This window comes from Corapipo altera, unplaced genomic scaffold (assembly GCF_003945725.1).
Source record: "Corapipo altera isolate COAL_440 unplaced genomic scaffold, ASM394572v1 255, whole genome shotgun sequence".
NCBI classification, from domain to species: Eukaryota; Metazoa; Chordata; class Aves; order Passeriformes; family Pipridae; genus Corapipo; species Corapipo altera.
Genome location: NW_020884929.1, coordinates 2,712,872 through 2,738,374, shown reverse-complemented (window position 1 = coordinate 2,738,374; position 25,503 = coordinate 2,712,872). Strand labels below are relative to the sequence as shown.

Sequence of the window (25,503 nt, the reverse complement as noted above, 5' to 3'; positions counted from 1 at the left end):
GTCATGAACTCGTTCCTCAAGGATACAGCTGTCATGCCCAGCTCAACATATTGTTTTCACAAGCCTCTGTCTTCCTAAGGTAGCACCTGACTTCTGTGGAAGTTTCAGTTCGCTGTTCATTCAACAAAAGCAAAACTGAGCAAAAAAAGCTCAGTACTTGTACATATTTAAGGCTTCTAAGGCTTTCTACAGGAAAGAGTTTGGTGCTGATATATCAGCAAAACTCTAAGCCCGTGTGGAAAACCAGTCCAGAAGTGTATAGAACACTAACACGCATGTGGTATGTTACATGTGTGTCAGATTTGACATGTATATGTACGCAGATATAGTTAAAACATTGTCAAGGAAATTTATTGAGCTTTTAACACCCCTGGAAAAAGGCAACACTCTGCTCTAGCCTGGAATATGATGGCCATGCTCTGGCATTCTTAGAAAGAATTACATGGAGCCAAGTGCCACAAAAAAAACCAGAACAGCATCACACAATCTCCCAAGTTAACCAAGTAGTAAAACAAGTCAGTGAGTTTCAACAAGTTGAAAGTCAGCATAAGATCATTCCCAGAAGTGACTCCACATGCTAGTTACAAAAACAGATTAAGGAGAAAAAAATACTAGAAAGAGGAGTTTATTTACAACAAACAAGAAGCTGAAACATGACAACAGCACTAATATCGATGCAAAAGAACACTACATAACAGCTTTCCACACTTGGATGACGCACAAAAGTCAAGTAACATAATAAAAGTGTATTATCTAGCTTAAACACACTAGTATTTCACAACACCACACAAAGCCCAAGTATGGCATTTAACATCCTTTTCAACTTTATCCCAGTGCTGCCATATTCCCACCAGAATTCACAAGGAAGCAACTTCCCCCTTGACAGGTACCATTTTTCAGATCATTATGTTTGCAGGCAATTTCGTGAGGACTCATCAGCACAGTGATGAAGTCATCTGAGAGCGGAGGAGTCCAGCTCATCCACAGGCACTAACATTGATGGGTTCTGGGGCAGCCCACAAAGGCTGAAGGAGCCTTGTTTCTGGTGACTTCTGTACCTCATCGTGTTATTTTCTTATTTACAGCTGTAGAACACTTTAAATCTGCTACCAAAACCAGTGATTGTCGCTTAACAGCTGATTAACAGCTGGTAACTCCAAGTTCACTGGAAGTACACAATTACTTTTTAACCCTTCAACCACAAACAGTACATGGTAAACTACAAGCCACTTGGCAAATCCACACTGAACAAAAAACTCTTAAAAGAACTAGCAAAGGGTGGATGCCTACAGATAAGGTACAGATTGTTCATTTTTGTTTCTGAGAAAGACACTCTCATTGGGATGCCTTTTTTTTTTTTTTTAAGAAATCCAGCTTTTACTGATCTTTTTTCTTTCTTAAATGAAATATATGAAAAAGGTAGGGAAAACAAAGAAATCAGGATACAGAAATCCTGAAACCATCAAGAAAAAAACATGTAACTCCATAAAGTGAAAGGAATTCACCCCCACTGGGTGAGGGTGAGGGGGCTGAAATGAGGCAGCACTGGGGAGCAAAGCAAACCAGATTTACAAAGCCTCTGGATGCTCCTGTCTATGAGAAAACATCAACTTCTGGAAAAGACTGAACTGTTACAAGTGATTTAACAACTGCATTTAAACTGAAGAGAAGCAGTTCTGGAATTGTTTTCTTCCTCTAAATACCAACCTACAGTTAAACATTTTACTAATCAGAGCATTACTTCACCGAAATAGATCATCCAAACTGACTTCACACACAACCCACCTCACGGTCAGTTACTGAACTGCTCAATATGTGGAGACTTCACAATCCAGGATCCATAGCTGTGCTGCTCTAAGTAGCTCTGCAGCAAGCTTTTAGCTTCTTGGTACAATTGAGATTGAACCTAAAACAAGAAAAAGGAAGACCCTGAAAAATCTCAAGAATGATGGTTACAGAGATGATGGTTACAGAAACCTGTGCTCTTTACCAGCAGCACATAATATGCACAAGCACAAACACTGTAGAAAACAGTAACTACAGATCTTAAAATTCCCTCAAATGTTGACAATGGGAGGAAGTTTTAGACTCTAAAAACATATTCCTTTTATATTTTTGTGCATTTACGGGGACGAGAAAATTGTTCTGATGAACTTTTTTTCAGTGTGTTTTCCGTTCCAGTATTATCTTTATACAGAAAATAAACATTCACTATCATTCAATACAAACCTAAACACATCAAGACTCAATTAGCAAGTGATTTCTTTCTGAAGTAGTTTTTGAATCATTTAAAAAAATGGTCTCTTGCGTGTTTTGACAGGAGGAAAAAAAAGATACAGATTGTTTACAAGCTGTTCGGGTGAAGTTGTCAGCAAAACAGAAAGTCAGCCGTGGCAATCACACGAGCTTTGAGAGCAGACAGTAAGAGAGGACTCACCCCAGCTCCCCCTCCCCGCAGCAGCTCACCTTGGCTTCGCGGTACGTTGCCATCTGAAGCAGATCACTCCGTCCTGCTTCCCTGCAGAGCAGCCTGAAGCGACTGAACATGGCTGCCTTGCAAAGGCGGCTGGCCATGCAGGTGCCGCTCCGGAACGGGGAGCTACGGCCACGGGGAGAGAAAACAGTCAAACTCAGCAACAAAATCATCACGGGGAGATTGCTCTGATCATCACAGGGGTTTTTTTTTTCTCCCTCTTAACACGTTGTGAACAGCACCGAACTGGAATTTGTCTCAACCAGGATGCTAATTCACGTACTGTGAAAACTAAAACATGCACTACAAGAGATAACAGACTGCAAATATCTCCACTCAAAGAACTGTTTTGTTTCATACCTTGGTATATCCCACTGTGGAGTTACAAGAGCTCTAAAACTGCATCTAAATCATAGGATGCATTCAGCCAACACAGGAGAGAACGTCTCTCATGCTGTGGCCTCCATGCACAGCTTAAAAACTGAATACTCCAGTGAACCAGTACAGAACAATCGGACTAACCATGATTTCCAATGACACCAAGAGAAATCCTGACCTTTCAGTGGTTTTTCCACTTATCCCATCCACGACCTCCACGGATGCATCTGTCCACGTCCAATTCAGACTAAGAGACCACCGTTTTAAATCTGTTTGAACTGGTTGTGCAGCTTTCACCAAGTAAATATGAGATCTGTTGACCAGGTAAGGCATGGGAAGCTTCGACACAAGCTCATCGTCAAGACGCTTCTTTATACTTATTTCTAGTCCTTTTGTATCCTTACAATTTCCATTTCCTATTAAACAGAACAATATCAGTCACACGTGAGTACACCAAATTGAAAAAAAAAAAAAAAAAAAAAAGCTAAGAATGCAGGTGTTTTGCATTCTTAGAAACTACACTACAGTTATTTTTTGACATAAAATCAATGTGTGGAAATATCAGCAGATGAGTTCCAATATTCAATTTTACAGAACAAAAATGATTTCACACTTCCTTCTCCAGAGGCATCATTATTTTCACTGGATGCCTTCTTTTTTGAACAATTATTTTTCATCAACCCTTCTTCTGTTCCCTGCAGAAGACACCACTAAAACAGAACTTGGATATTCCAGATCTGAAGATATGCCAGGGAGCTTGCCCACATTACTCCACATCCAACAGCACTGCTAAATAAATATACTTTGGTCCGCTGCATGTCAAGGAAGGGTCAACATTTCTATTGTAAGGGCAATAGTAATTACAGATTATTATGTTTACTTTGAATACTACTTAAGTAAGCATTTGAGAAGTTTTTCTATTGCTTTCAAGTAATGAAATTACTAAAACTGTCACCTTAAAGTCACCATTTGACTGAAGAGTAGACGCAGCATTTGTCACATTTGATGTTTTCTCAGTATAAAAAATGTAACTCATTAGAAAAAGCTGAATTTCTTCTGTCACTCAAATACACAGAAAAGGAAGGGTTGGAAATCTGGCAAGCTACAAGAAACCCACAGTGTCTGAGTTTTACATTAGGGCATTTCAAAGATGAGTAAAAAAATACATACGCCCTTAGTACACCTTTTCAGAAAAATACTGTAATTCTTTAGAGAATCATCCAGTTTAGTTAATGGTTTATAAAATGTTCATCAAACCGGAACACAGAAACATACAAAGACCGCACTGAAATTTGCACTAAACTTACCCACAAGAATATTGTTGATATACACTGGTTCAATGAAGTGACTCAGCAAGGCCCCCTGAAGACCAACCACCTCCCACTTGGTGAGTTTGTCACTGCCTGACATGCTGCTCACTCTGACAGTTTTAGGGGGACAACAAACAGCCAGGTAAATCCTGCCTTCCAGAGCGACATGGAGACTCAATTCTTCACTGGCTTCGTAAGCAGACAGAGACTGTGGACCCAGATATCTACAGTAAGATGAGAATGGCTTTCAGTGACAAAGCACTCTGATTAGAGATTATTGTAAAGTGATATCTAATACATTGCTAGACAACAAATGCTTATTTTTGGCTTAGGTAACATAACATCACCTGATAGTAAGCGGCCACACTTTGCTACTGAATGCATTACTTGCAAGTAGCTCCCTCCTAAAAATACCTTTAAATAACTCTACACATAAGCCAATCCACTGTATTAGAAGAAAATACTTCTCTGAGTTTGTCTCGAGATAGGACACACCAGAAGGGGCAAAAAGAGAAAGTGGTGAACCTGTGACCCATCAAGTATTTCAGGGTAGTTTACAAATACATCCAGTCTCATCAACCAAGTCTGGGCAGGAGCTACAACACTGAAAGTCACCTAAAACCTCCTGCAGTTCTAACAGAAGGAGCTCCTGCAATGAACTGGCTGTTTCTTCCAGGTCACAAGTCTGCCTTCCCAACCCCCCAAATTCAGCATGAAAGCAACTACCTGGATGTACGTATGAAAAAGTTACGATAGTATGACACTACCCTACCAATAAAAGGGGACACAAAATAATGTTGTCCACAACTTGGTAAACCAATGATTGCTGCTGTTAAATATCGAAACCATTCCAAAAAATCCCAAACTTTCAGAAATTTAACAAAAGTTAGAAGTGTAAAGATAAGCATAGGGATTCATCAGGGTTCTCTCATTACCTTTTATCTACAAAGCACAGCAGTAGACTTTGGTTTCAATTCAAGCCTTTTTGTACTCTAATCTTGTGGTGCAAAGGATGACATTAAGTCATCACATCCACTTGATCAGTGGTTAAATTCATGATTTATTAGTATTTTAACTGATGAGAAGGGGGCACATAGTTATCTGTAATAAACAAAAGCTCATCCTGAATCTTCCACTACATCATCTCTGAAAACCATGGTACTTACACATTTGACTTTAACTGAGCAGTTCCTTTTGGAAGCTGGTTCAGGTAGAGAGAGAAAGTTGTGTTTTGCTTCAGGGTGAGCAGTTTCGAGCCTGGTGTTGCACAAAATATGGATCTCTCCAACTTTGCTGGATTTTTATTATAGAACAGCAAGAGATTCCTATACAAATACCTATGAAAGAAAGCGTTTAATAGCAGTAAATGTGAAAAAAAACTACTTTGCTTACTAACACGCAGACGCATTTAATTCACGTGATTTGAAAACAGTCTAAAAGATACTAGCCACAAAATGCAAGTGCCAAGGTAAAACTGAGGAGAACTGGCTGCAAGGACACTATTTTTGCAGGCACCTCCTCACCTAAGCAGGGAACGCCTGGCGGTGACAATGGCGTGGCTGTCGTGCAACACTCTGCCACAGGACTCGAGGCGCCGGCTGTAATTACACTCCCCTGTTCCCAGAGCCACAACTTCGTGCTGCCCACCTGAAAAGAGACATTGGGGGAGGTTCACCTCCTCTGGCAGCCAGGTGCCCACCAAGCTGCTCTCTGGGAACAGCCCAGGTTTCCGGCTCCCCAAAGCTCACAGTGAAAACAGACTCGCCTTTTTCGATGATGAAGGCAGCCAGTGAGCTCCCACAGCTTTGGTACTCGGGATGTTGGGCAGTCAGCCTGGTAAATACTTCTTCCACTGTCTGTGAAAGTTTTGAATATATAGACCATCCCCCTAAATAGAACAACAGAAAACAGTAGGACAAATTTGCAAGTGGGGGGGGGGGGGGGGAAACACACATGAGCAACCACTTGACAAATTTTAAACCTGACCACACGGTGTAAGCACTACTATCAACACATACTTTTGGGATTCTGAAGATTATCGGAAATAAAAAATAAGTTCAAGAATACCTAAGCACTTTATGCTTTTATCAGTCATTATAAGGCAGTATATTGATCAATTTTGATCACCTACTGCACACTAGTTCAAGTAAGGACAGAAATACTTTTTATTTATACTGTTTTTACTTCTGTCATCAGTTCACCACCTAAATTCAAGCAATTTAATGAAGTTTCCATTTATGCAACCGACCTAGTGACACTAATTCTTACAGCCTTCTTCAAAGAGAAGATGTTTAAAATAACAGTACCATATGGAGGTCACTAAATGTATTAAAAGAGGAATTAAAAAAGGGATCTGCTGGATAATTTGAATCAACAGAGAACAACAAGATCATTCCTTACCAACACAGGTCCTTGAAACACAAGCAGAGTTTGCTGGAGTTTGGAGGTCGGCAGGAACACAATGAAAATCTAAGAATTTAAGAAAATTTTGAAGCGGGATGGACATTGCTAATTTCTAAACATGAATCTCAGGCTTACTTCCAGCAAGTCAAAGTTTCTAGTTCCCTAAGAATTTCCTTTTCTATCTGAAATCCTTGTAAACTTACGACTTTTTAGACAACAAACCTTGAAAGAAGATAAACAGCACAGTAACTGAATTCTATTTAAAGCAGTACATCAGTGGGGAACCCTTATAAACATAAAAATTCAACACCACTTGAGATGTACTTCATGTTGCTGTACCCAGTGAGTAGCAAATCAAGTGAAACAACAAGTAATTCCTTCAGTATTCTTGGTTCTGTACTACCAACTGATAATAAACAAATGACAAAGGAAAAGACCAGTTTCAGAATCAAAAGACATCTGCCCAAAGGATTCAAAAAACCTGACAAAGGCCCTGATGCTGAAGCATTTAATAAACCCACAGAGGTTTTTACACAGGAAACCTTTAGGCCCAGCTTTTAAAATCCTAATTAGGTGTTACAAGAATATTTACCTGAATCTTCAGATGATTTTGCCCCTGTATTCTCCAAGCTAAGTAGCTCAGCAAGAGCCAGTTTAGCTGCATTTAATTTAGATTCCTTCTTGTTTTTTCCCAGCCCAGTCTTGTAGGAAACACCATTTATCACAGCACAAAAGGCAAAATAAGGCCTTATGATATCACCTTTAAAGGAGGAAAAAAAGCAGCCACAATTACTGAATTTATTTTAAGATAATTTATCCATAGCTTTATGCCCTTATATTAATGCCCAGAAAAAATACAAGAGAAAAAAAGACAATTTTGGCAAAACACAATTCATATCTTTCACCTCCACGAGAATTTCAGTGGCTTTTCACGTCATGCACATTTCACAGAGTTCTGGTAGCAGCCAGAATTCTACATAATTCATCTGATCAAATTCTGTGGTACTTTATCATGAGATACATCTGTGTAGACAATAAAAGGGCAGCCAGAAAGCAAAGCAACATGTGTGAAGAGTAGTGCAATCAACAATAAAAAAAAAAAATCATCTGTACTAGTGCCACCAATACTAACTGGAGAAATTCAGATAATCTCAAGGATAAGCAGGTAATACTTTATTTAGGAAAAGAAATATTTACCTGCCACACTAGTTTCTTTCAATTCAAGTTGCATGTTATGCATTTGGGCAAACTGATGCAAGGCAGATACTGAGTTTATTGCTCCCTCTTTATATTTTGCGATCAACTCCTTTAGCTGCTTCTGTGAAGGAGGTGCTGACAATGGTGGTGCATGTGCCCCTTTAAAAAGAAAAGGTTATTAAACAAAATTGAGAACTGAACACACTCTCTGACAGCTTAAATCCGTTTACAATAAATGCTTTTCAGACGCTTCTTAGAAGAACAAAAAGCAACAAGATGTACTGTAGAGCACTGTTGCTTTGTATGGAATCCTACATTAACACCACCAGCAATTCCGAAACGGTATGCATATCCTCTTTTAAAAGCAGCAAAGCTCTTCCTCCGAGTAGTAAACCCAGGAACCTCTGAATACAGACAGCTATTACAAATAAACACAACCTATATCCCCCTCCCCACTCTCGTAAACCAGTGATCCAACAGAAGTTGCTGACGGCAGATTCAAAACAGCAGAGCCTGTGGTTTTTCACACTAAACTATGCAGCAGAACTCCCTGCTTTAAGACACTGTAAAAGTTTCACCAACCGCTAGATGGACAGAATCACCAGCTTCAGGGGTGTGATATACTCAGACACAAGTACCTCCCAGCCAAGAAGAACTAAAATAAATCCTTGTTTACAAGTCTCATAAATAGATGCCTTTATCTCAATACAGCTATTCGAAGTGATGGAACTCAAAACACATCCTGGGACATCTGGAACTGCAGTTTTCTCAACGATATCTACTAAAACTCATGCAACAGAACATTGCCAAAACATAGCCTATACCTCTACAGTACTTTCAATGTCTAACTTGAACTTTATAATTATGAAATGCTGCAGACTATAGACAAACTACAAAAGCCTACAACAAATCAGTAGGCAACTTCCAACACGCTAAAACATAGCAAGAAGAGGAACAAGTAGGAGAAGATGCTAAGAATGTCACTAAAGAAAACACAGTGATAAGAAAAAGCAGCAGAGGGTTGCAACACTATTAGCAGCTAATCCCAGTTTATAACTGAAAGCTATACCTGGATTTTGCATCACCTCTGGTTGCCTGCGCCACTGAGAAGGTGGAGGATTCAGCCCTGGAGTCACGGGCTCCGAGAGTTTCTTCCGAACTGGCTGCCTGAAAGCCTCAGATGGCAAAATCCTTTTTGGCGCGGGGTCGAAGGCGGGCATCCCAGCACCCTGAAACCAGCCATGGCTGCTCGCCATTTTCTACCAACCTAAGGAACTTTTAACAGTAAACCCGTGAATGGTAAAGACACCCCGCAAACTGCAGCTTTCCTAGCTGAGCTGCTTCGCAAGAGCACTACAAACAACTCGCGCTCTGCCCCCCACAGGCCGGGGCAGAACCCAGATCTAGTGTCCTTCCGACCCCTTCCTTCCCTGACCCGGTGTATCCCTCCAAACCCTCCCTTCCCAACCGGCACCAGCAGGCTGGAAGCCACTTCACCCTTTAGTTAACCACCTTCCCCGACGCGACCAGCTGGAAGGACACACCAAATCCTCAACCCGGCAAACCAAGAATGCAGCAAAGCAGATCCCTCTGAAATTTCCGGGACGAGTTCAAGGGTTTGTACCTGCGCTCCTCCTTTAACTCGGAGAACAAACACCCTCACCTGCCGGGCTCGTCCCGCCGTGGGTGGTTCCTCAGCGCCTGCACCCGGCGGGCAGGCGGAGCGCGCCTGAGGCGAAACGAAGGTCGGGGCACGGGGAGGGAGGTCCCTGCCGCCCTGAGGCGATGGGTTCGGCCGGCCCAGGAGCCCTCACGGCACCTCAAACGGCCCTGACAGCACCTCTGCCCGGCGGCGCTTTAGAGGCGGGGACGCCGCCGCGTAGCCCCTCCCGCCATTTCGTGAGGGGCAGCTCCCGCCAACGGGGAGCGGCTGAGGGGAGCACGGGGCTGCGTAACCTTTCCTTGATAAAGGGTGTTCTTTAATGTTTGATCTGTGTACACGTTCAAGCCTAATCAACGAGAACGGGGATGCACTCCGTGCAACAGCAGCTAACAAGCTCAAAGTGATGTCCAGCTGTTAGGAAAACAAATCACTTGTTGGTAGAATTGCCTTATTAAGGTTTGGGGCGGGGCATGCTTCGATCGTCTCAGACCTGGGCGGAGGTAAACAAAGCTGGGGGAGAAGGATGTTCCAGTGGTAGTGGGCACAAAGAATGCAGAATTTATCAGCAAGTGTGGTGAAATCTGCCCCAGCTGGGTAAAAGGTAATTCCAGCGTGGGCAGATCATGATCACCGAGTCACAGACCACTGACCCAAGAAACTCATTAACTTAAAAGTCAAAAGAAGAGGAAAGACTGAGCGTGCGGAATGATTAGCGTGACAGGCGACAGAATAATTAACCAATAGAAGACAGAATACTAATTAATAAGAGAACTATGTAACTTGTAGCCAATGAACGCTAATTCCTTTGTTGGATAAGATGTATAAATAGTAAAAAGTTTTGATAGTTGGTATGACTGATTTATGGAATACCACCGAGCACCCAGGCTTGCGCACCTCTGAAATAAATAATCAGTGTCTCTCTTGAGTGTGTAATTATTGGCTTGTTGCACATGGGGTAAACAAATCCGGGGGTTTTTTTATGGTTGGGGCCACACGTCCTGGCTGCTTTCCAAGAAAGCTCCTGGCACACAGCCAGGATTGGGATTTACCTCACTTAAATCACACTCTGTGCAAAGTTACACTTAAAACACTTTCTTCTTGTTGTTCACCTTTCTTCACTGAAAAAGAAAAAAATAAAGTCCTGTACAGTAGTTAAATTTTATTACAAGTGTAATAAACTTCATGATTTTTAGCACTAAGGCAATCACAGTTTCATAAGTTATATATATATGTATATATATATATAATTTACACCAGTCTACATTGACAAATCAATTACTGGTCACATCAACAAGGGGTTTGTGTTATGGCAAATAAAACTTTTAAGAAAATTCACAGTTAATCTGCAAGTATTGTAAAGATGCAGGATCATATTGCACATAATAAAACGGACGCTGAGGAGCAGATTTACAGTGTTCCAGCTATTCCTTCACAGAATTTACATTGGTCATCATCATCATGCAATAACTTCAAATACAGAATGGTATCAAGTACCACAGTAAACAGTTACTCACAATGTAAGTTTTAAATAGAGTAGCAAAAAGCTGTTAGGTTTCTCTTTAAACCATATTTAAGTTCTTAAAATATAATAAAACACTTTGATAAAATCAAACGGAGTTACGGTTGTCACATTGTATTTTTAATATTCTTCTTTGTCTTTTCCTTTCTTTTCCTTTTCATCCTGTAGTGCAGTACCAAGTTTCTTTATAAGGACTGACAAAACTTTGTCCAAAGGATCCATGACACCACGCTGCAGCCATTTAGGGATAGTAGTCCTTGCATGGTGAAAGCCCAGCTTTTGGAGGATGTAGTCAACACCAACAGGATCAATTTTTCTCCCAGTCCAGGATATTAATCTGAAAAAACCCAAATAAATAGAGGACTCGATCTCAAATATACAAATATAGCAAAAGGCATTTGTATAAACAAAAATCGATTTTCCCACTGTTACTTACAACCAACCTAATCCCAACAAGTATGGTTTCAAATTTGATTTATACAGATAAGCTCAAGATGATCAATGGAACATCCTCTCGAAGGAAGAGAATGTTCAAAGAGATGAAAAACCAGACTGGGCTGCCTGCAGATCACGTTTAAATTGATTTATTACCACTGCTAACACAAAATGCCAATTGTCAAGATTTGTTTGGCCTGATGTGTTGTTTTTATATGTGAATGAACACTCAGGTGCTCCAGCAGAGGTTAAAAAAACATAAACAAAACCTACACAGAGAAAAGTCAGTGTCAGTGATTATATACAGAGTAGTGAGTTGCTGCCATTCACACTATTCTTTTGTGCTAAGTTTGAAGTACCATATAGCAACAAGTATATTATGCTTTTTTTATTTTAAGGTGTTTAAAAACTAAAACTGGAATGCTAAAAATGAAAAATGAAAAACTGCATGGCTGAAAGTGAATGGGCTATTGTAGGACAGAGTGAAATTAATGAGTTTAAGCTTCCTGTATCCTATTTTTGAAGAGCCTTCAACAATATCCTTAATCTGCATAAATTCTGATCTAGAAGTTTATGCATAGCCAAAGAGACTGCAGATAAAGCAGCTTATTACCTGAGTGTGGGTTCCAAATGCCAAGTATTGCACATGAATTCTCTCCAGTCGACTGTAGTGTAAGTAATGCTTTCCTCTGCCTCCTTGTCGGCGGAGCTGTCCTCCAGAACACCAACTGAGTTCTTCTGCCCTGGTCGAGCAGCCAAAATGCGAGGAGGAAAAATTGCTGCAAAGTGGAGATAGGAAAAACCCCCACACTAGTCAGTCTCAAGCAGCTCAGTTGAATTCTCTTTGAATTGAAATAAAACAGAGGCACAAATCTCAACAAAAAGAGAACCACTTTGTGTTTTAGTTTTACAGAATTTCTGGTGCAGACCACATATTATTTAAGAATGAACACACCAAATTTGAATGCTGCAACTGAACATATTCATGTATAAAAATAAAGCATTCTGAGGTCAGAAAAATGCATGTCTTGAAAGGACTCTGCTGGTGAAAGGATTACAATAAAAATAATAAAGCTTCCTAAAACAGTTTGCCATTTGTCTATACCAAAGAGAAAGTTAAACTAAACACCAGGTGTCAAAATAGGAGCAAAATTATGACAGACTATATTTACTGTCAAATAATCTGACAACTGCAGATTGTCGGAGAAGTGTTACCTCATAAAACAACAACTCACCTTTTTCTTTTTCTTTTAGATAAGCAGACACCAAGTCATGCAGAAACATGATCAATTCAGCATCCATAGTTACACAGATGTGGTCTGTAAATTCAGTTACTACACTGCATTCCACCTTTGGTTTAACACTTGTATCTACAGTCAGATAAAAACAGTATTAATACACTTACAAGCACATACGGTATATGCAAAAGTACATAGAATTTGAATACAAATCATTTAAAGATTTGAAGTCTGAAGATACCATTTTGAAAACAAGAGCATAAAATTTAGGTTCCTATCTCATATTCCCTTTTTGAGAATGGCCCTCCTCTTCTCTAAGATTTTAATAAATATAAGAAAACCAGCCCCCTAGCCACAGCCAATCTAGCTCAAATGTTCATATCAATTCTCTCACTAAATTTTAGTTTATAGTCAGTGGTCTCTGGACTAGATCTTCACTCTCTCAACAGAATTCCCTCTATGTTTTATGCAGAAACATAAAATGAAATGTCCCTCTACATGAAATTTTATCCTTTCTTGCAGATCTACAGGAATTCTCAGATTAAATCCTCTTCTCTTACCAACATGTTACCCTTGTATTTAACTCCTCATTAGTGAGAAATAGTTTTAGACCAAGAAAAACAAATTATGTAATTATGTTTACTGCACCTTGTAACGAAGGCTCTTGGGGCTCTTGAACATGGATAGATTTAAAATCCAGCTGCATCCTTGGCAATGCAAAGATGGTTTCAGTTTCATGGTTGTAACTGGAGCCACCTCTGAAGCCACTTAGCAAGCTGGAGCTCTTCACTGTTGTGCTGCTCTCTGGGTTGTTGGCATCAACATTCCGAAGCAGGTTCAACTCTGCAGGAACAATGGGAAATGTTTAATTGTGACAAGGCAAAAAAGTTAAGAAAGGTCACCTGTAAAATTGTATAATTATTAAGAAGATTATATCTTCGAGCCTGCTCCCAAAAGCATGGCTAGAAAAGATCAAACAACCAAATGTTGTTGTTTATATACTTAAATCCTTCACAGAGCTACACAAAAACATCTAATAGACAGGCCCTCCGTTTTGAACTTCAACCACTACCTCCTCCTGGGTCTTTCTAAAGGAATAAATATTAGAATAGTATATCAATCATTTAAAAACACTTTTCCAAGAAATTATCATCTGTTCATTTCTCACTATATGCCATATATATTTCACAGAACTCCTATTAATGTCAACTACTGATTCTACAGTTTGTGACTGAAATATCAACAGCTGTATTTTCAGATTTATTTTAACAGCTTGAAGCTTTTATTTTCCAATTAACAATGATTTAAAGACATGATTCAAAACGTTTTAAGGCCTAGAAACAGCTCAAGGTTGAAAAGCTTTAGACAGATGAATAATTTGTTAGCTGTAAGTGGTGATGGAAGGCTAAAATATATTCCTACTTCAACTTAATCCATAAAACCTTTATATACAGTGAAAATATATCTTTACATTACAAGATCACAACTGAATGTGAAACAACACTTTTTTTTGCATATAGTGAAAGAGGAATTTCAGCATATTCCACTGCTTCATTCCACAGTTAACCATAAGGTCCTCAGGAAGAAACAACTTCCATTCTCCCTGTAGCCCACTTCAAGTTTAGCAGCTTTTAAGCAGAAACATCTGCCAGCAGATCAATCCCCAGACTTAATGAACATGGCTCTAACCTTCATTCCTTGTGGCTGTAACATAATTGAACCACTCTTTCACACTGGCAACTCCATGGGGTGGATTTTCGTGGCGGCGCCGTGTTATCTTTGTGATTGTGGCCATGGGGCTTTCGAGGGCTCCACAGGGTTTGGTGACCATTGTGTTGTGGCCCAAATGAAAGTCCAAGGTTTGCACAATGTACGTGGAGTGTTCACTAGTACCTGGATTGAAGGGGTGGGGTGGGCAGCACGGGGTGAGAGATTAAAAAAAAAAGGAAAAGCAGCTTGGTGAGGGTAGTAGGATTTTCTCTCCCTCTCCTTGTACAGGTATTTAACAGAAATAATTAGTATGCCAGTGGAATAAAAACTGGTATAAAGCTTGCAAACAACAGAATAATTACATCCTCAGTAGCTACAGACAGTAAAACTTCTTAAGACAAATACAAGCAATAAGACCATCAAAATTCATCATACAGAGAGAAAGGACTACATAAACACACACAAGCAATTAACATGTCAGACAATCTACTTTGTAGGCATATTATCAGGGACATATCCAATATATTTGATAAGGTACTTTGCATTACTCCACAGATAAAGTAAATTGTGCTAAAGATGGAGAAAAAACAGGTTATTTTTAGGTAAGTGGTATATTTGTGGGAAATAATCTTGATTCAGACTTAAAGAAAATTTTTTCTTTGATTTCTTCTTATGTATCAAAAAATTTTAAAAACTCATTTAAAGGAATTTAGAGAAGTGAGGAAAGGGTTTAAATTACCATCTTCCAAAACTTTCTGGGCTTCTGTCCAAAATGCAATATTTGGTTCTTCAAGGTGAAATAAGGCCCATGATTTTGAGCGGAAATTAGGCCCATGAAAGCAAGCCAGTGTCATATGGTTTCCATGCAAACTCATGGATCCTCCAAATTGCATTCCATCTTCTGGCAATGGCATCTGAAACAAGGATATATGGCACCCCGATACCACTTTCAGAACTCCTGGCCAGTGGCGATGATGGGCTGCATCCAACACTGGAAAGCAAACAGGAACAACATTTCAGGAAAGATGCAGAAAAGATTGCTGCCATAATTATATTTTTAGTAAAACATGGGATTATGAGTGATATTTTCTTATCTGTTTCATTGACACTGTTGCTCAGAGGAATTTTTGCAATTAAGACATCCTAATGGAAAATTATGTTATTTTTTCGTGCCGCTTACATTGCTCTTGTGAACTTCTCTCCAAGTTGTTGGCTATTGTCTTGGGAGGGAGATAAGGAACAGGTCCCCAGGTGGACAGAGCTCGCTTGCTTGTGTCAAACTGCTGAGTGAAGAACTCCTGGAGTTTCATCCCTATTTTTATTAGGTCTGGCGTTGTCGACCTTGAAATCATCACTTGGAAGATATCCCATTTCAAGTCCCCATGGACAAAGATCTCACTAGATATTGAAAATAGCAAGAACATTAGCAGTTAATCTGTTTCCTACTGGCAACCCAACCAAATACAAACCAACCCCAAAAAATGAACTGGACAGAAGTCATTTGACCTTATCAAACATTACACATTTTAAACATAGGAAACATTATTACCTTTTATCAGTCATGCTTGAATCCAAAGTATTATACAGATTAATTTTCCACTCATCCTGCAGTTTAAGATCAGCATTACTGAAGATTCCCATTAGGATACTGGATCCCATATAGTCAACACGTGCTTCCGTAGAACCCATTGTAATTTGAATTTTATGATTGGGCTGCTGGTTTGGATGCTCAGAAATATGAGCTGAAATAGAAGCAAAGCAATATAGAAATGCAGTATTAGAGGTAAGGAAATCAGTTTTTCCAATGATAACACCTTTATGCCATCCAGAGGATACAGAGGGGACTGAGAAAGCACTGGGTTTTTTTCCAAATGCATGGGGAGGCTGTGACTCTGGTGTAGCACCAGAACACCCAGCCCCTTTCCAAAGCTAGTTTGGCATTTCCCTGACCATAAGCACTTGTGAAGGTCTAGGAGGAGCTGAACTGCTGTCAAATCCTTGAGCTGCCATCTGTCCAGACAGCTGAAGGGTTGCACAACTAGATAGTGTAATTTTAGTGCAACCCTGAGACTGACTTAGCCCTGATTAGAAGGTTAACCCTTCAATTCAAAGTAATTGAATTCAATTCAATTCAATAACCAGGCAGCTTTCCAACTTACCCACCATCTCCAGGGTATTAACATCTATGGTACCTCCAACCACTCCCCCTCTGGAGTCCAGCTGGGATCTTCCCAAACCCACAGACATGCTAATTTCCCGATCTCGGCTGCTTCCCACAGATAGACGACCCTGACTTTTCAAACCACTGGTGGTCCACCTGGAACAGAGGTGAAAATAGACAACAGTTATCCAGGCTGTCAAAAGAGAGACGAAATATTATTTACTGGAAACCAGTAAATAATGTGGTTTAGGCACATGGGACTTCAGGATTAAGCATCGACAGTATTCATGAGAGGATTAACAGTTCCAAACTGAAAAAGTTAGGATTTTAAAGCTAAAAGACAACAGGCTGTTAACAGTCTGTGGGGAAGAAGTTCCTTTGCCCCCCAAACAACCCCATATGTTAAAACGTGCCTGATCTTGTTTTATACTTACGTAGTATTGCCCATTACGTTGCTCATATTCATTTGAACGTTTAATTGTTTCAGGTTCATAGCAAAAACAACCAGTGTTTCCCATGGTGTTCCCTGCTGGCTTCCAGCTTTATTTGACTTATTAAATGGAGTTGACGTTTTTGAGAGAGCATCTAAACAAAAAAAAAAAAAGTAGACAAAAATTTACATTATTCCACATGCTAGGAAAAACTGACAGAATATATCCATAGTGAATATCACAAAAGGACTGACAAACACCATATTTAAAGAGCACAACAAAACTATGAGTGAGGATAAAGGAAAACTAGAGGATTTGCAAGATGTGGTGCTTTAGTTGTCACAGATATTGATTCACTTTACACATACCAATAATGCAATTTTATAGAAAGTAAGCTAACACAGTACACTTTAATTCATTCATTTCAGACATTTTCCTCTCTCTAAGCCATTGACTCTCCACTCCCAGGCACTGTGGAAAAGAATATTTTATGATTGCTTTTTGCAAAGCAGTGGTGACAATTTTTTTCATACAACTGATAGAAATACTTAAAAAAACCCTAAAGAAATCATTGTCTACTCACCTCTCTGAGGCACTGAGGAGTCAGACACGCTCCTGGACCTTGTAACAGCTGGAGACTTTAGGCTGTGAGATGCTGTCCCAGGTGACATACTGCTGCTTGCACTGTGTTCACTAAAAACATTAGGTGACTGTGCCATGTGAGTAAAGGAAGCAGACTGGCAGGGCTGCTCCCATGTCCTACAGTAGGCTTTCCGTGAGGATTCAGGAGAAAGATGCTGGCTTACTCCTTCAATGGAATCTGGTGTTCCAGGACCCGATGCTGCTGGAGGAAAAGCAGCACGTCAAATGCAGAACCACTATTTCACTTTGAACTAACTATATCCTCCCATATAATTAGAAGCATTGGAGAGTGTTAAAGTATATTTAGCTTAATGTAACTAAAGGTTTTCTACTGTCTTCATTAATATATTATAGAATCAGAGAATGGTTTGGGTTGGAAGGGACCTTACATATCATCTAGTTCCAAGCCTGCCAGAGGCAGGGATGCCATCCACTAGATTAGGTTGCTCAGGGCCCCATCAAACCTGGATTTGGAATATGCTCTTTAAATTATTCAATGACCTATTTTATAAATTTTTAAATTCTTCCTTCTAGGATTTTTTATTAAACTTCTTTGAGTGACTGCACATGGAGTCATTTATGATATGTTTGTATCTAGTCACACACGTGATAAGACACAGGTAATAAATGCTTATAAATAACGCATCGCACAAAAAGTTTTTTCATGATAAGCAGTCTCTTACTTGGCAGATTTATAGTTTGATCCCCAAGGAAAAGCCGCCTAGCAATGCTTCTCCTGTACCAAGCCCTGGGAAAGGCCAGAATCTCACTGAGTCGGCGCATGTCGTATTTGAAAGAAGCAGATCCTATATCACAGACAGCTGAAAAATAAAAAGCATATACAGACAGCTGTAAATTCTCCGTAGTAACAGGTTTTGGTAACCAAATGTAATTAAAAGGCATTCAATATAGTCAAAAATCTTCTTCACCCAGCAGTATTATCTCTGCTGTAATGCAAAAATAGTTTTCCTGAGGCTTTGCCATTTCTCCAAATCCAATATTAGATACAAATATGTTTCATAAATGCAAAAAGGAACCTAAGAATATAAATGATGTCGAGTCCAACTTCTTTTGGATGTGCCTCAGACTCCTCACGTGAGGGCTTCAGTGGCAGATTAATCACAACCATTCAGCTGTTTGCCCAGTAAGTCAGGGGCAGAAAATGAGTAAATAAGTCTTTAAACCCCATTTTTACTTCCTTTAGTATTCAGGAATCTAGCTTGCACTGCAGCTTCATAGGCAGCAGGTAGCAAGGGTCACGTTAAGTGGGATGGACTGATGTCAGGGATGTGTTTGAGCCAGTCCATTTAGTTACATTAAATGGATCAGGAGGCTAAAAAGGCACACCTGGCAAACAGATACTCCAAGCACCATTACATTTAATATATCAATCCCTACTTCACTCATAAAGAGCAAAAATTTTACTACACTAACTGCAAGTAGATGGTTCTCAATAAACAGCTACAAAAGCTGCCCGGGGTAAAGCCCATCACTGGAACAGCAGTTCCCTAATTAGCTGGATAGATGGGATGAAAATGGAAGCAGCATTTACCAGATATGTTTATCAGTGTGGTATCTATCTTGCTGGTAGCTTTGCTCGCAGACTGACTCTCAAAAAAGGAGGAACCTCCTGAGCGCCTTATCCGTGACAGGCTGACTTTCACGAACTCGAGGTTGATGCTCAAAGAATCCTTGCGGCCCGTGACCGAAGTGGGTTCCTCATCCACGTTTCCTAGAAGCAGGAAGGAAAAAAAATTCAATCTCCTGTGAGCTTTTGCAATCTCCAGCTCAGAAAAGCATGCCAAAGTTGAACAAGGTTCGTTGAAGCAAACAACACCGTGCCGTGTACCTAAGGCTCCTGATCCGGGGGTTAGCACGGTAACAGCTGACTTTTGTTTTCCAGCTCCATAGGGATGGAAGACGTAAAGGGAGAAGTCGGACATGCAGGCGGTAAAGCTCAGGCCTGAAGAGCTGCTGCTGGAAGTTGTCAGGTCTGACTGACTGCTGCTGTGCCGTGTCCTGCCAAGAGGGCTGCCCAGCCCAGGTGAGGAACCTAAAGTCAATATTTTTTGGCAAAAAATTAGATTTTGAAAGCGTTTCCAAATGTGAAATAATACTTAATGTTAACAGCAATATTAAACAGACCAAGTACACTTCAAATTATGCCCTTTAGCAGCAACGTAGCTGAAATATTCTGGGTATTGATGTCAGCCACAGCAGAGAATCAACATTCCTACACATATTACCTGGTGCTCCAGATTTGCTAACTGAGTTCTTTGAGCCACTCTGTGAAGTACTGCCACCAATGGATACACTCTCTGAGGGGTATGTTGTGCCTAAAGTTTCCAGTTCTCCTCGGTTTGAAGAGAAAACGAGATCCAGGGAAGGCAACTTCAGCATACATTCAACTCTTGATACTGGCAAGCAACTGAACTTGATTTGAGAGGGCTAAAGCACAGCAAGAAAAGAAAGCATTCAGTGAACACATGTGAAATACTGAAAACATCTCAAACTTGGATTATAACATGCTGTGGATTGATTTTTAAATCTGAGCATATTACAGCCTTTTCAGACTGGCTTTAGAATTAGTAAGGTAACTGTATACAACTTGATATAGATACATTAATTTCACCAGGGCCAACATTCTTGGCCAAATGAGTTTCCAGCTAAAAGCTTTTAGAGGGTACAGATTGTTGTGTCTAATTTTCAGAGGCAAAAAAGAAAGCGTTAGAATAGGGTCTTCAATTTGGCAACATAATCAAGTTTATGCCAGGAAAAATCGTTGTTTGAGAAAAGTGGAAAAATAGCAACATTCAGATCAAGCTCAAGTGCTCTGAATCACTCCACAGTAGCACTTTTCTCTCTTACACATACAAAAATCCGGGACACATCAAATATTAAGCAGTATGGACGATGCCCCGTAGATCCTAACTGTATATTCCTACATTTTCCACATAAACTGAGAAAATCTGAAATTATTATTTTTTGTTTGCAATGGTACCTATAAACAAAGGATAGAAAGAGTAGCTATGAAAGATACTTTCAAAAAAAGTCCAAAACACAAGGACAAAGTGATGACAGAAAATGCTCAGAAATTTCATGACTTCTCAAAATAGTTCATTTCTTTGGTCTCCAAGAAACTAAAATATGTCAAAACTCCTATTTCATCATCACACTATACATTAATATCCCAGAAAGGACACTTGAAAATGTATTTTATTTTTTAAAAAGCAAACTTAGAAGCATAGATTATTTTAAAAGCTGTGACTAAAGTTACTAGCCTTAATGTTGAGTTAGAACCTCACCTGAACTCGTACATAAACCACCACATCCACAGGGAAGGATGAATATGCTGATGTTGAGGATGATACTAATGATGTTGTGGACTCTTCTAAGGGATCTTGTATATCAAATTGTCCCATGTCTTCATCCTGTGAACTGACAGCTTTTAACAAGCACAAGAAGTCATTAGAAAGTGGAATCTAAAGGGAAAAGCAGCTCAGTGCCATCAAGAGACAAAAAAAAGCATAGAGTAAGAGACCATAAATGCTCAACTTACCTGTGTAATTCCTTTCAATGGGTGTAATGGGAATGGTTTCCAGAGCTTTCTCTAGGAAATCCAGTAGGCAGGGGCTGATCACCATCTCCTCTGGCAGGGACTGGAGTGCAACCCACGCATAGAGTTTAGCAGTTTTCACTCCACCACTTCCTTTCCCTTTGGCTGCAACATTTAAAAGATAAATTTCTCTTATTTAATATGACTGAACAACAACTAATAAACATTACAAGAAACTTGATAACTATCAGCTGTCCCCTCTAATTTTCTGTATCATCTGAAGAGACATAGATCAGCTAGAAAAAAATTCAAGTCATTAAGTTTTCACTAAGAAAGCTGTGCAAAAACAACTGTTAGTCTGTAATCCTCAATTGTAGTAATTCCATTGCTCATGTTCTTGACCAAACACTCTCATGTCATTGTCACCACCTCACTTTTTAAAAACTAGCACTGGAAGCTGATACACACAATACCCAATGCAAAGTAACCACAGCTGACTGGAAATCAAAGTGGAATTAGGAAAACTAAATGCACGAGTCTGGAAAGAATGTCAGTTTAAACAGAGAAAAATATATCAAAAACCAAAACTGTAAATGGCAAGTCTACTGTATTTATGCAAAGAATAACTAAAGATTCTAAACCAGGATTTTTAAAGGCTTACACTATAAAAGTATTAAAGAATTGATCTTTTATAATTTTTATAACTTTTAAACTTTTATAAAAGTTTATACTCTGGAACTAGCCTGAGTATAAACTAATATAAAGGTTACTGTCTTGTAAATCTGTGGAAGAGGCTTGAATCCATGCTCACCAAAATATAAATATGCAGAGAAGATATTAGTACCAGCTCCATTACTGTCTCTATGTAATATGGCTATTAGGATCAATAGATATAAACGGAGATATGGATTTTAAATTCTCCAAGAAAAATATCCAAACTACTAATCCAAACTACTGAAATGGAGCTTAAAAATCCTTTTATTTGTTAAAAAAGCAAGCACTGAATTTTCATTCTATGCAAACTATTCTGTCTAGGGCTTTTACTGGAAACCAAAGACAGTAAGACAAGGTGGTTTCCATTCCAGAGAAATGGTTTCCAGAGGAAAAGCACTATTTAATAAAAGTAGTATAAGCAACAATAAATATGTTTCAAAACAATTCCGAACTAATAAATACTTATAGAAATACATTGCATAAAGAAATAAAGTAATTACAATCCAATCCCTAGTTTGGGGAGACATTTATATTATCATACAAGTGCAATTCCTGTAAGCTCCCCACTAAATGAAGAGTTTACAGCCATAAAACCAGCAAGACTCAGTAACCGGACATGATATGGTAAAAATTCAAAGGCAGAGATTAGAAAGAAGATAGGAAAGTAGAGAACAAAATTGAAGAGTACAATTACACAACATCTGGTAATCATAAAGAAGATGGTCACTTAGAGGAGTAAGAGCTAATGGTTCAACAACATGGAGAATTGAGGAAGGTGTCCCCTGTTCTCTCCCAGCACCTCCGGTGATTTTATAAGACAAAACCCCCACACACCAACTTTCAGTCATTAATTTTGCCTGCTCATCGAATTCTGACAAATTTTCAACTTTGTATTTCAAGCCATATCCAAATGCTGAAGGAGAGAAAAGTGAACGTCTCAGAAGTTGGAGGTGCAATCTACATAGCTCTAGATCTGACACGATGTAACGACACACTCCTGCTTGAGAACAGGAATCACTAGAGATAAAACAGAACTTTTCAGTTTTAGAACTCAAGTTACTCCAAATCACAGTTCTGTAAGGGCCTGCAAGAGTTTACAGATGTTTAAACTCTGCTTTCCAGCATCACTCTTTTGTTAAATGAAAACAGGGAGGAGGCAGTGACAGGCCATCACGGGGATACGGTGATTATGGCAGAAACATTACTGAGACTGCTTTGGCAAACAAAGTCTAAAAATGCAGCTTTATGAACTGCATTCTTGCTTCTGGGATCAGCTTTCTGCAGCCAAAATTAAGGCTTGATAAACACAGAGCATCAGGTAACGTGCAGCCGGATCCAAAGCCAGTAGATTACACCAAGGAAAGATATACATCCATGACAGATTCAGAAAGTTTGTCTATAAGTACCTGATGGGATGGGTGGGGGTTGGGGAGGAAGTAAGGTGTTAGTCTTGCTGTGGATAGTGCTAGATAAAGGAGGAGATGTGGCAGTGTCTTTCATACCATACAGCTTGGACTCTTTGGAAAGAGTTCTTGGCAAAGACGATCCTCGGGAAGTGTTTGGCGATTCAGTCTTTAGAGTCTTAGAGTTGTAGTGCAGCTGGAAAGCAAAGAAAGATCAATTTACTTCACAGAAAGAACTCAATTTCTATACAGCCATTTGGTATCACTACTTCCCTTCAAAATTTATTTGTTCTCATTATTTACACAAATACCATTGTAAGATACATCACATTCCAATTCATGTCCTACAAATATTAATATCTGAAAATTTAGTACAAAACAAAAAAATCAGTTCAACTCTAAAAAAAAAATTTAACTGAAACACAGAGAACAGGGTAAAGTAATTATTTAGGAACAATGTCTAAAGCTTGCTTCTCTGCTCTGTTGTGTCTCATGCATCCTGTGCCACCAACTATTTGTTCCTGTGCACACAGCTTTCTTTCTGTTTTACTGCATGGTGGAACTGTTCCACTACTAAACACAGGCATACAGAAATCTGCTTTAAAAAAATAACAATAATAAGATATTCCAAGAGTTCACACCTCCTCTTTGTGCATAATACACTATCAGTGAAAATACATTACATAACAAAAGCTGTAGAGAATGTTTAATTCTTCATAAATTTGACTAAAAGCAAAAGGCAGGACATGAGGTGTAACTGCTAATCCTGAAGACAGTTTGGAATCCTGGAAAATGGACACACAGTCTTTCCATATCAAGAGACTAAAAGCCAAGTTATTTCAAGTGAAGAGCATTTGATTTATGCTCTATTCGAATAGCATGAAGTTTCCATGCAGCAGTGACTGACTTTTCCTGTTTTTTACTCCACAGGATTTCAAATCATAAAATACAAGAACATTTCTGTTGAGACCCTTTCTTACTAAGATCTAGAAACAGTGACTGAATAAACAAGGGAGTGTACAGTTTGATGGTGTTTGAGAGAAAACATTGCCATTGCTTCCCTGCTGAGTTACACCCTCCTTTTACCTTTACATCCACCCCTGGAATATAAAACACTGTTGTTTCCACATCACTAGATTTTGTCTGTAGAGATGATGGTACTTTCTTGCCAGCAAGTAAGTGAGTAGTAGATGCATAATTAGTTTGAAATTTCTTCTTTTTGGAAGGAGACTCTTGATCCAAACTTCTGGAACTCCGATCATAGCTCCTAAAAGAAATATCCTCATGTTATTAAAGGAATTTCCCATGCTATACACGGGCAGAACAATTGCAACTTACAATGCTGCTATGAGGTGATAAATACTACAAATAAAGTGATGCAAACAGGTCAGTGATTAGGAGTCATTAATTATCGTACAGGTGGTTATAATTTAAATGATGGCAATATCAGGGGAACTCAACAGCTAAAGCAGAATAAAGTACTTACACCCTGTTCCTCATAAGGCAACTAACACATTCCGTACCTCCGTAAACTGATGTCATCGTGCTCTTGCTGGAGCATTGTCGGGTGCAGCACACACTTCCCACAATCGATTTCCACCCTGATGTCAAGTTCAAAGTCGATGTTTCTCTCCGTGGTTGTGCCAGTCACGCTCCTGTTGGTGGGTGTCGTTGGCCAGCGCTCGGTGAAGAGCTGCTGGACCGCAGCAAAGCCTGTGGTTTTCTTGCGAGAGGTGCCCCTGCACAGGATCAGAGCACGAGCATCACATCTACCTGCACAGCTGGTAGGAGGCCTTCTTGAACTGTGCCCACACTCAGTGTATCAGCTTTCAAAAACATTTTGGAAAAGGCCTTATCTGATAAAGCAGCAACACACTGACCCATATCTTCCATTAACACGTTACATTTGTTAATATTTAGGGTGTTACAAAAAACTAAGCCTTTCTTGAATTCTCAATCAAGAAACGAAACAAAAATATACCCAGTAATTTGCATATTTGTAAATATTGGCATTGATGCATGCACTTTGTGGAGGTATAATCACTGAAAGTTATGCTGTATTTGACTAATCTGTCATTTGGTCCCACTAAAACCTGTTCTGTGCATCCAAAAAGAACTTCCCAAATTTTTTTTTTTCTGTTCCAAGCTCAAAAACGTCTAGCAGTTGCCTCCTTTTCCAATCAGAATTCCTCCTTCCCACACAGTCACCTCTGCTCAACACAACCTCCCCTGACTTCCACATACACGCTCAAGGCAAAATTCAGTATTTC

General features: G+C 39.5%; 2 protein-coding genes across 19 annotated transcripts in view; both read right to left on the bottom strand.

Annotated features, from left to right (window-relative positions):
- Positions 1-1,442: 1,442 nt before the first annotated feature.
- On the bottom strand, positions 1,443-23,429 carry ADAD1 (adenosine deaminase domain containing 1). Of its 7 annotated transcripts, none has more exons than XM_027658868.1 (12): positions 23,333-23,429; positions 8,831-8,924; positions 7,762-7,920; positions 7,157-7,324; positions 6,562-6,630; positions 5,927-6,049; positions 5,685-5,808; positions 5,328-5,498; positions 4,159-4,385; positions 3,030-3,267; positions 2,467-2,599; positions 1,443-1,906 (listed from the first exon to the last, which is right to left on the bottom strand). In XM_027658868.1, the coding sequence occupies exons 1-12, from the start codon at positions 23,333-23,335 to the stop codon at positions 1,793-1,795; spliced, it is 1,623 nt and encodes a 540-aa protein (XP_027514669.1). In that variant the 5' UTR covers positions 23,336-23,429; the 3' UTR covers positions 1,443-1,792. The 7 variants fall into 7 exon arrangements, with proteins under 7 accessions (XP_027514669.1, XP_027514666.1, XP_027514667.1 ...); XM_027658865.1 differs by lacking the exon at positions 23,333-23,429 and adding an exon at positions 9,602-9,695 and having other exon boundaries at positions 8,831-9,036; XM_027658866.1 differs by lacking the exon at positions 23,333-23,429 and adding an exon at positions 9,581-9,602 and having other exon boundaries at positions 8,831-9,036.
- Positions 10,569-25,503, bottom strand: part of KIAA1109 (KIAA1109 ortholog) — an 84,258-nt gene continuing 69,323 nt past the window's right edge. For 8 of the 12 annotated variants that reach the window (XM_027658849.1, XM_027658856.1, XM_027658853.1 and 5 more), the window contains 20 exons: positions 24,757-24,972; positions 24,320-24,500; positions 23,237-23,429; positions 21,120-21,281; positions 20,866-21,005; positions 19,807-20,008; positions 19,410-19,613; positions 19,113-19,292; positions 18,244-18,381; positions 17,502-17,762; positions 16,922-17,072; positions 16,486-16,643; positions 15,876-16,068; positions 15,507-15,724; positions 15,066-15,317; positions 14,306-14,509; positions 13,265-13,459; positions 12,614-12,748; positions 11,992-12,157; positions 10,569-11,280 (listed from right to left, as the gene is read on the bottom strand). In XM_027658849.1, coding sequence (XP_027514650.1) covers positions 11,064-11,280; positions 11,992-12,157; positions 12,614-12,748; positions 13,265-13,459; positions 14,306-14,509; positions 15,066-15,317; positions 15,507-15,724; positions 15,876-16,068; positions 16,486-16,643; positions 16,922-17,072; positions 17,502-17,762; positions 18,244-18,381; positions 19,113-19,292; positions 19,410-19,613; positions 19,807-20,008; positions 20,866-21,005; positions 21,120-21,281; positions 23,237-23,429; positions 24,320-24,500; positions 24,757-24,972 — 3,766 coding nt within the window. In that variant the 3' untranslated portion in view covers positions 10,569-11,063. The remainder of the gene's footprint in view (positions 11,281-11,991; positions 12,158-12,613; positions 12,749-13,264; positions 13,460-14,305; positions 14,510-15,065; positions 15,318-15,506; positions 15,725-15,875; positions 16,069-16,485; positions 16,644-16,921; positions 17,073-17,501; positions 17,763-18,243; positions 18,382-19,112; positions 19,293-19,409; positions 19,614-19,806; positions 20,009-20,865; positions 21,006-21,119; positions 21,282-23,236; positions 23,430-24,319; positions 24,501-24,756; positions 24,973-25,503) is intronic. The other 4 variants (XM_027658850.1, XM_027658860.1, XM_027658861.1 and 1 more) reach the window with 2 other exon arrangements.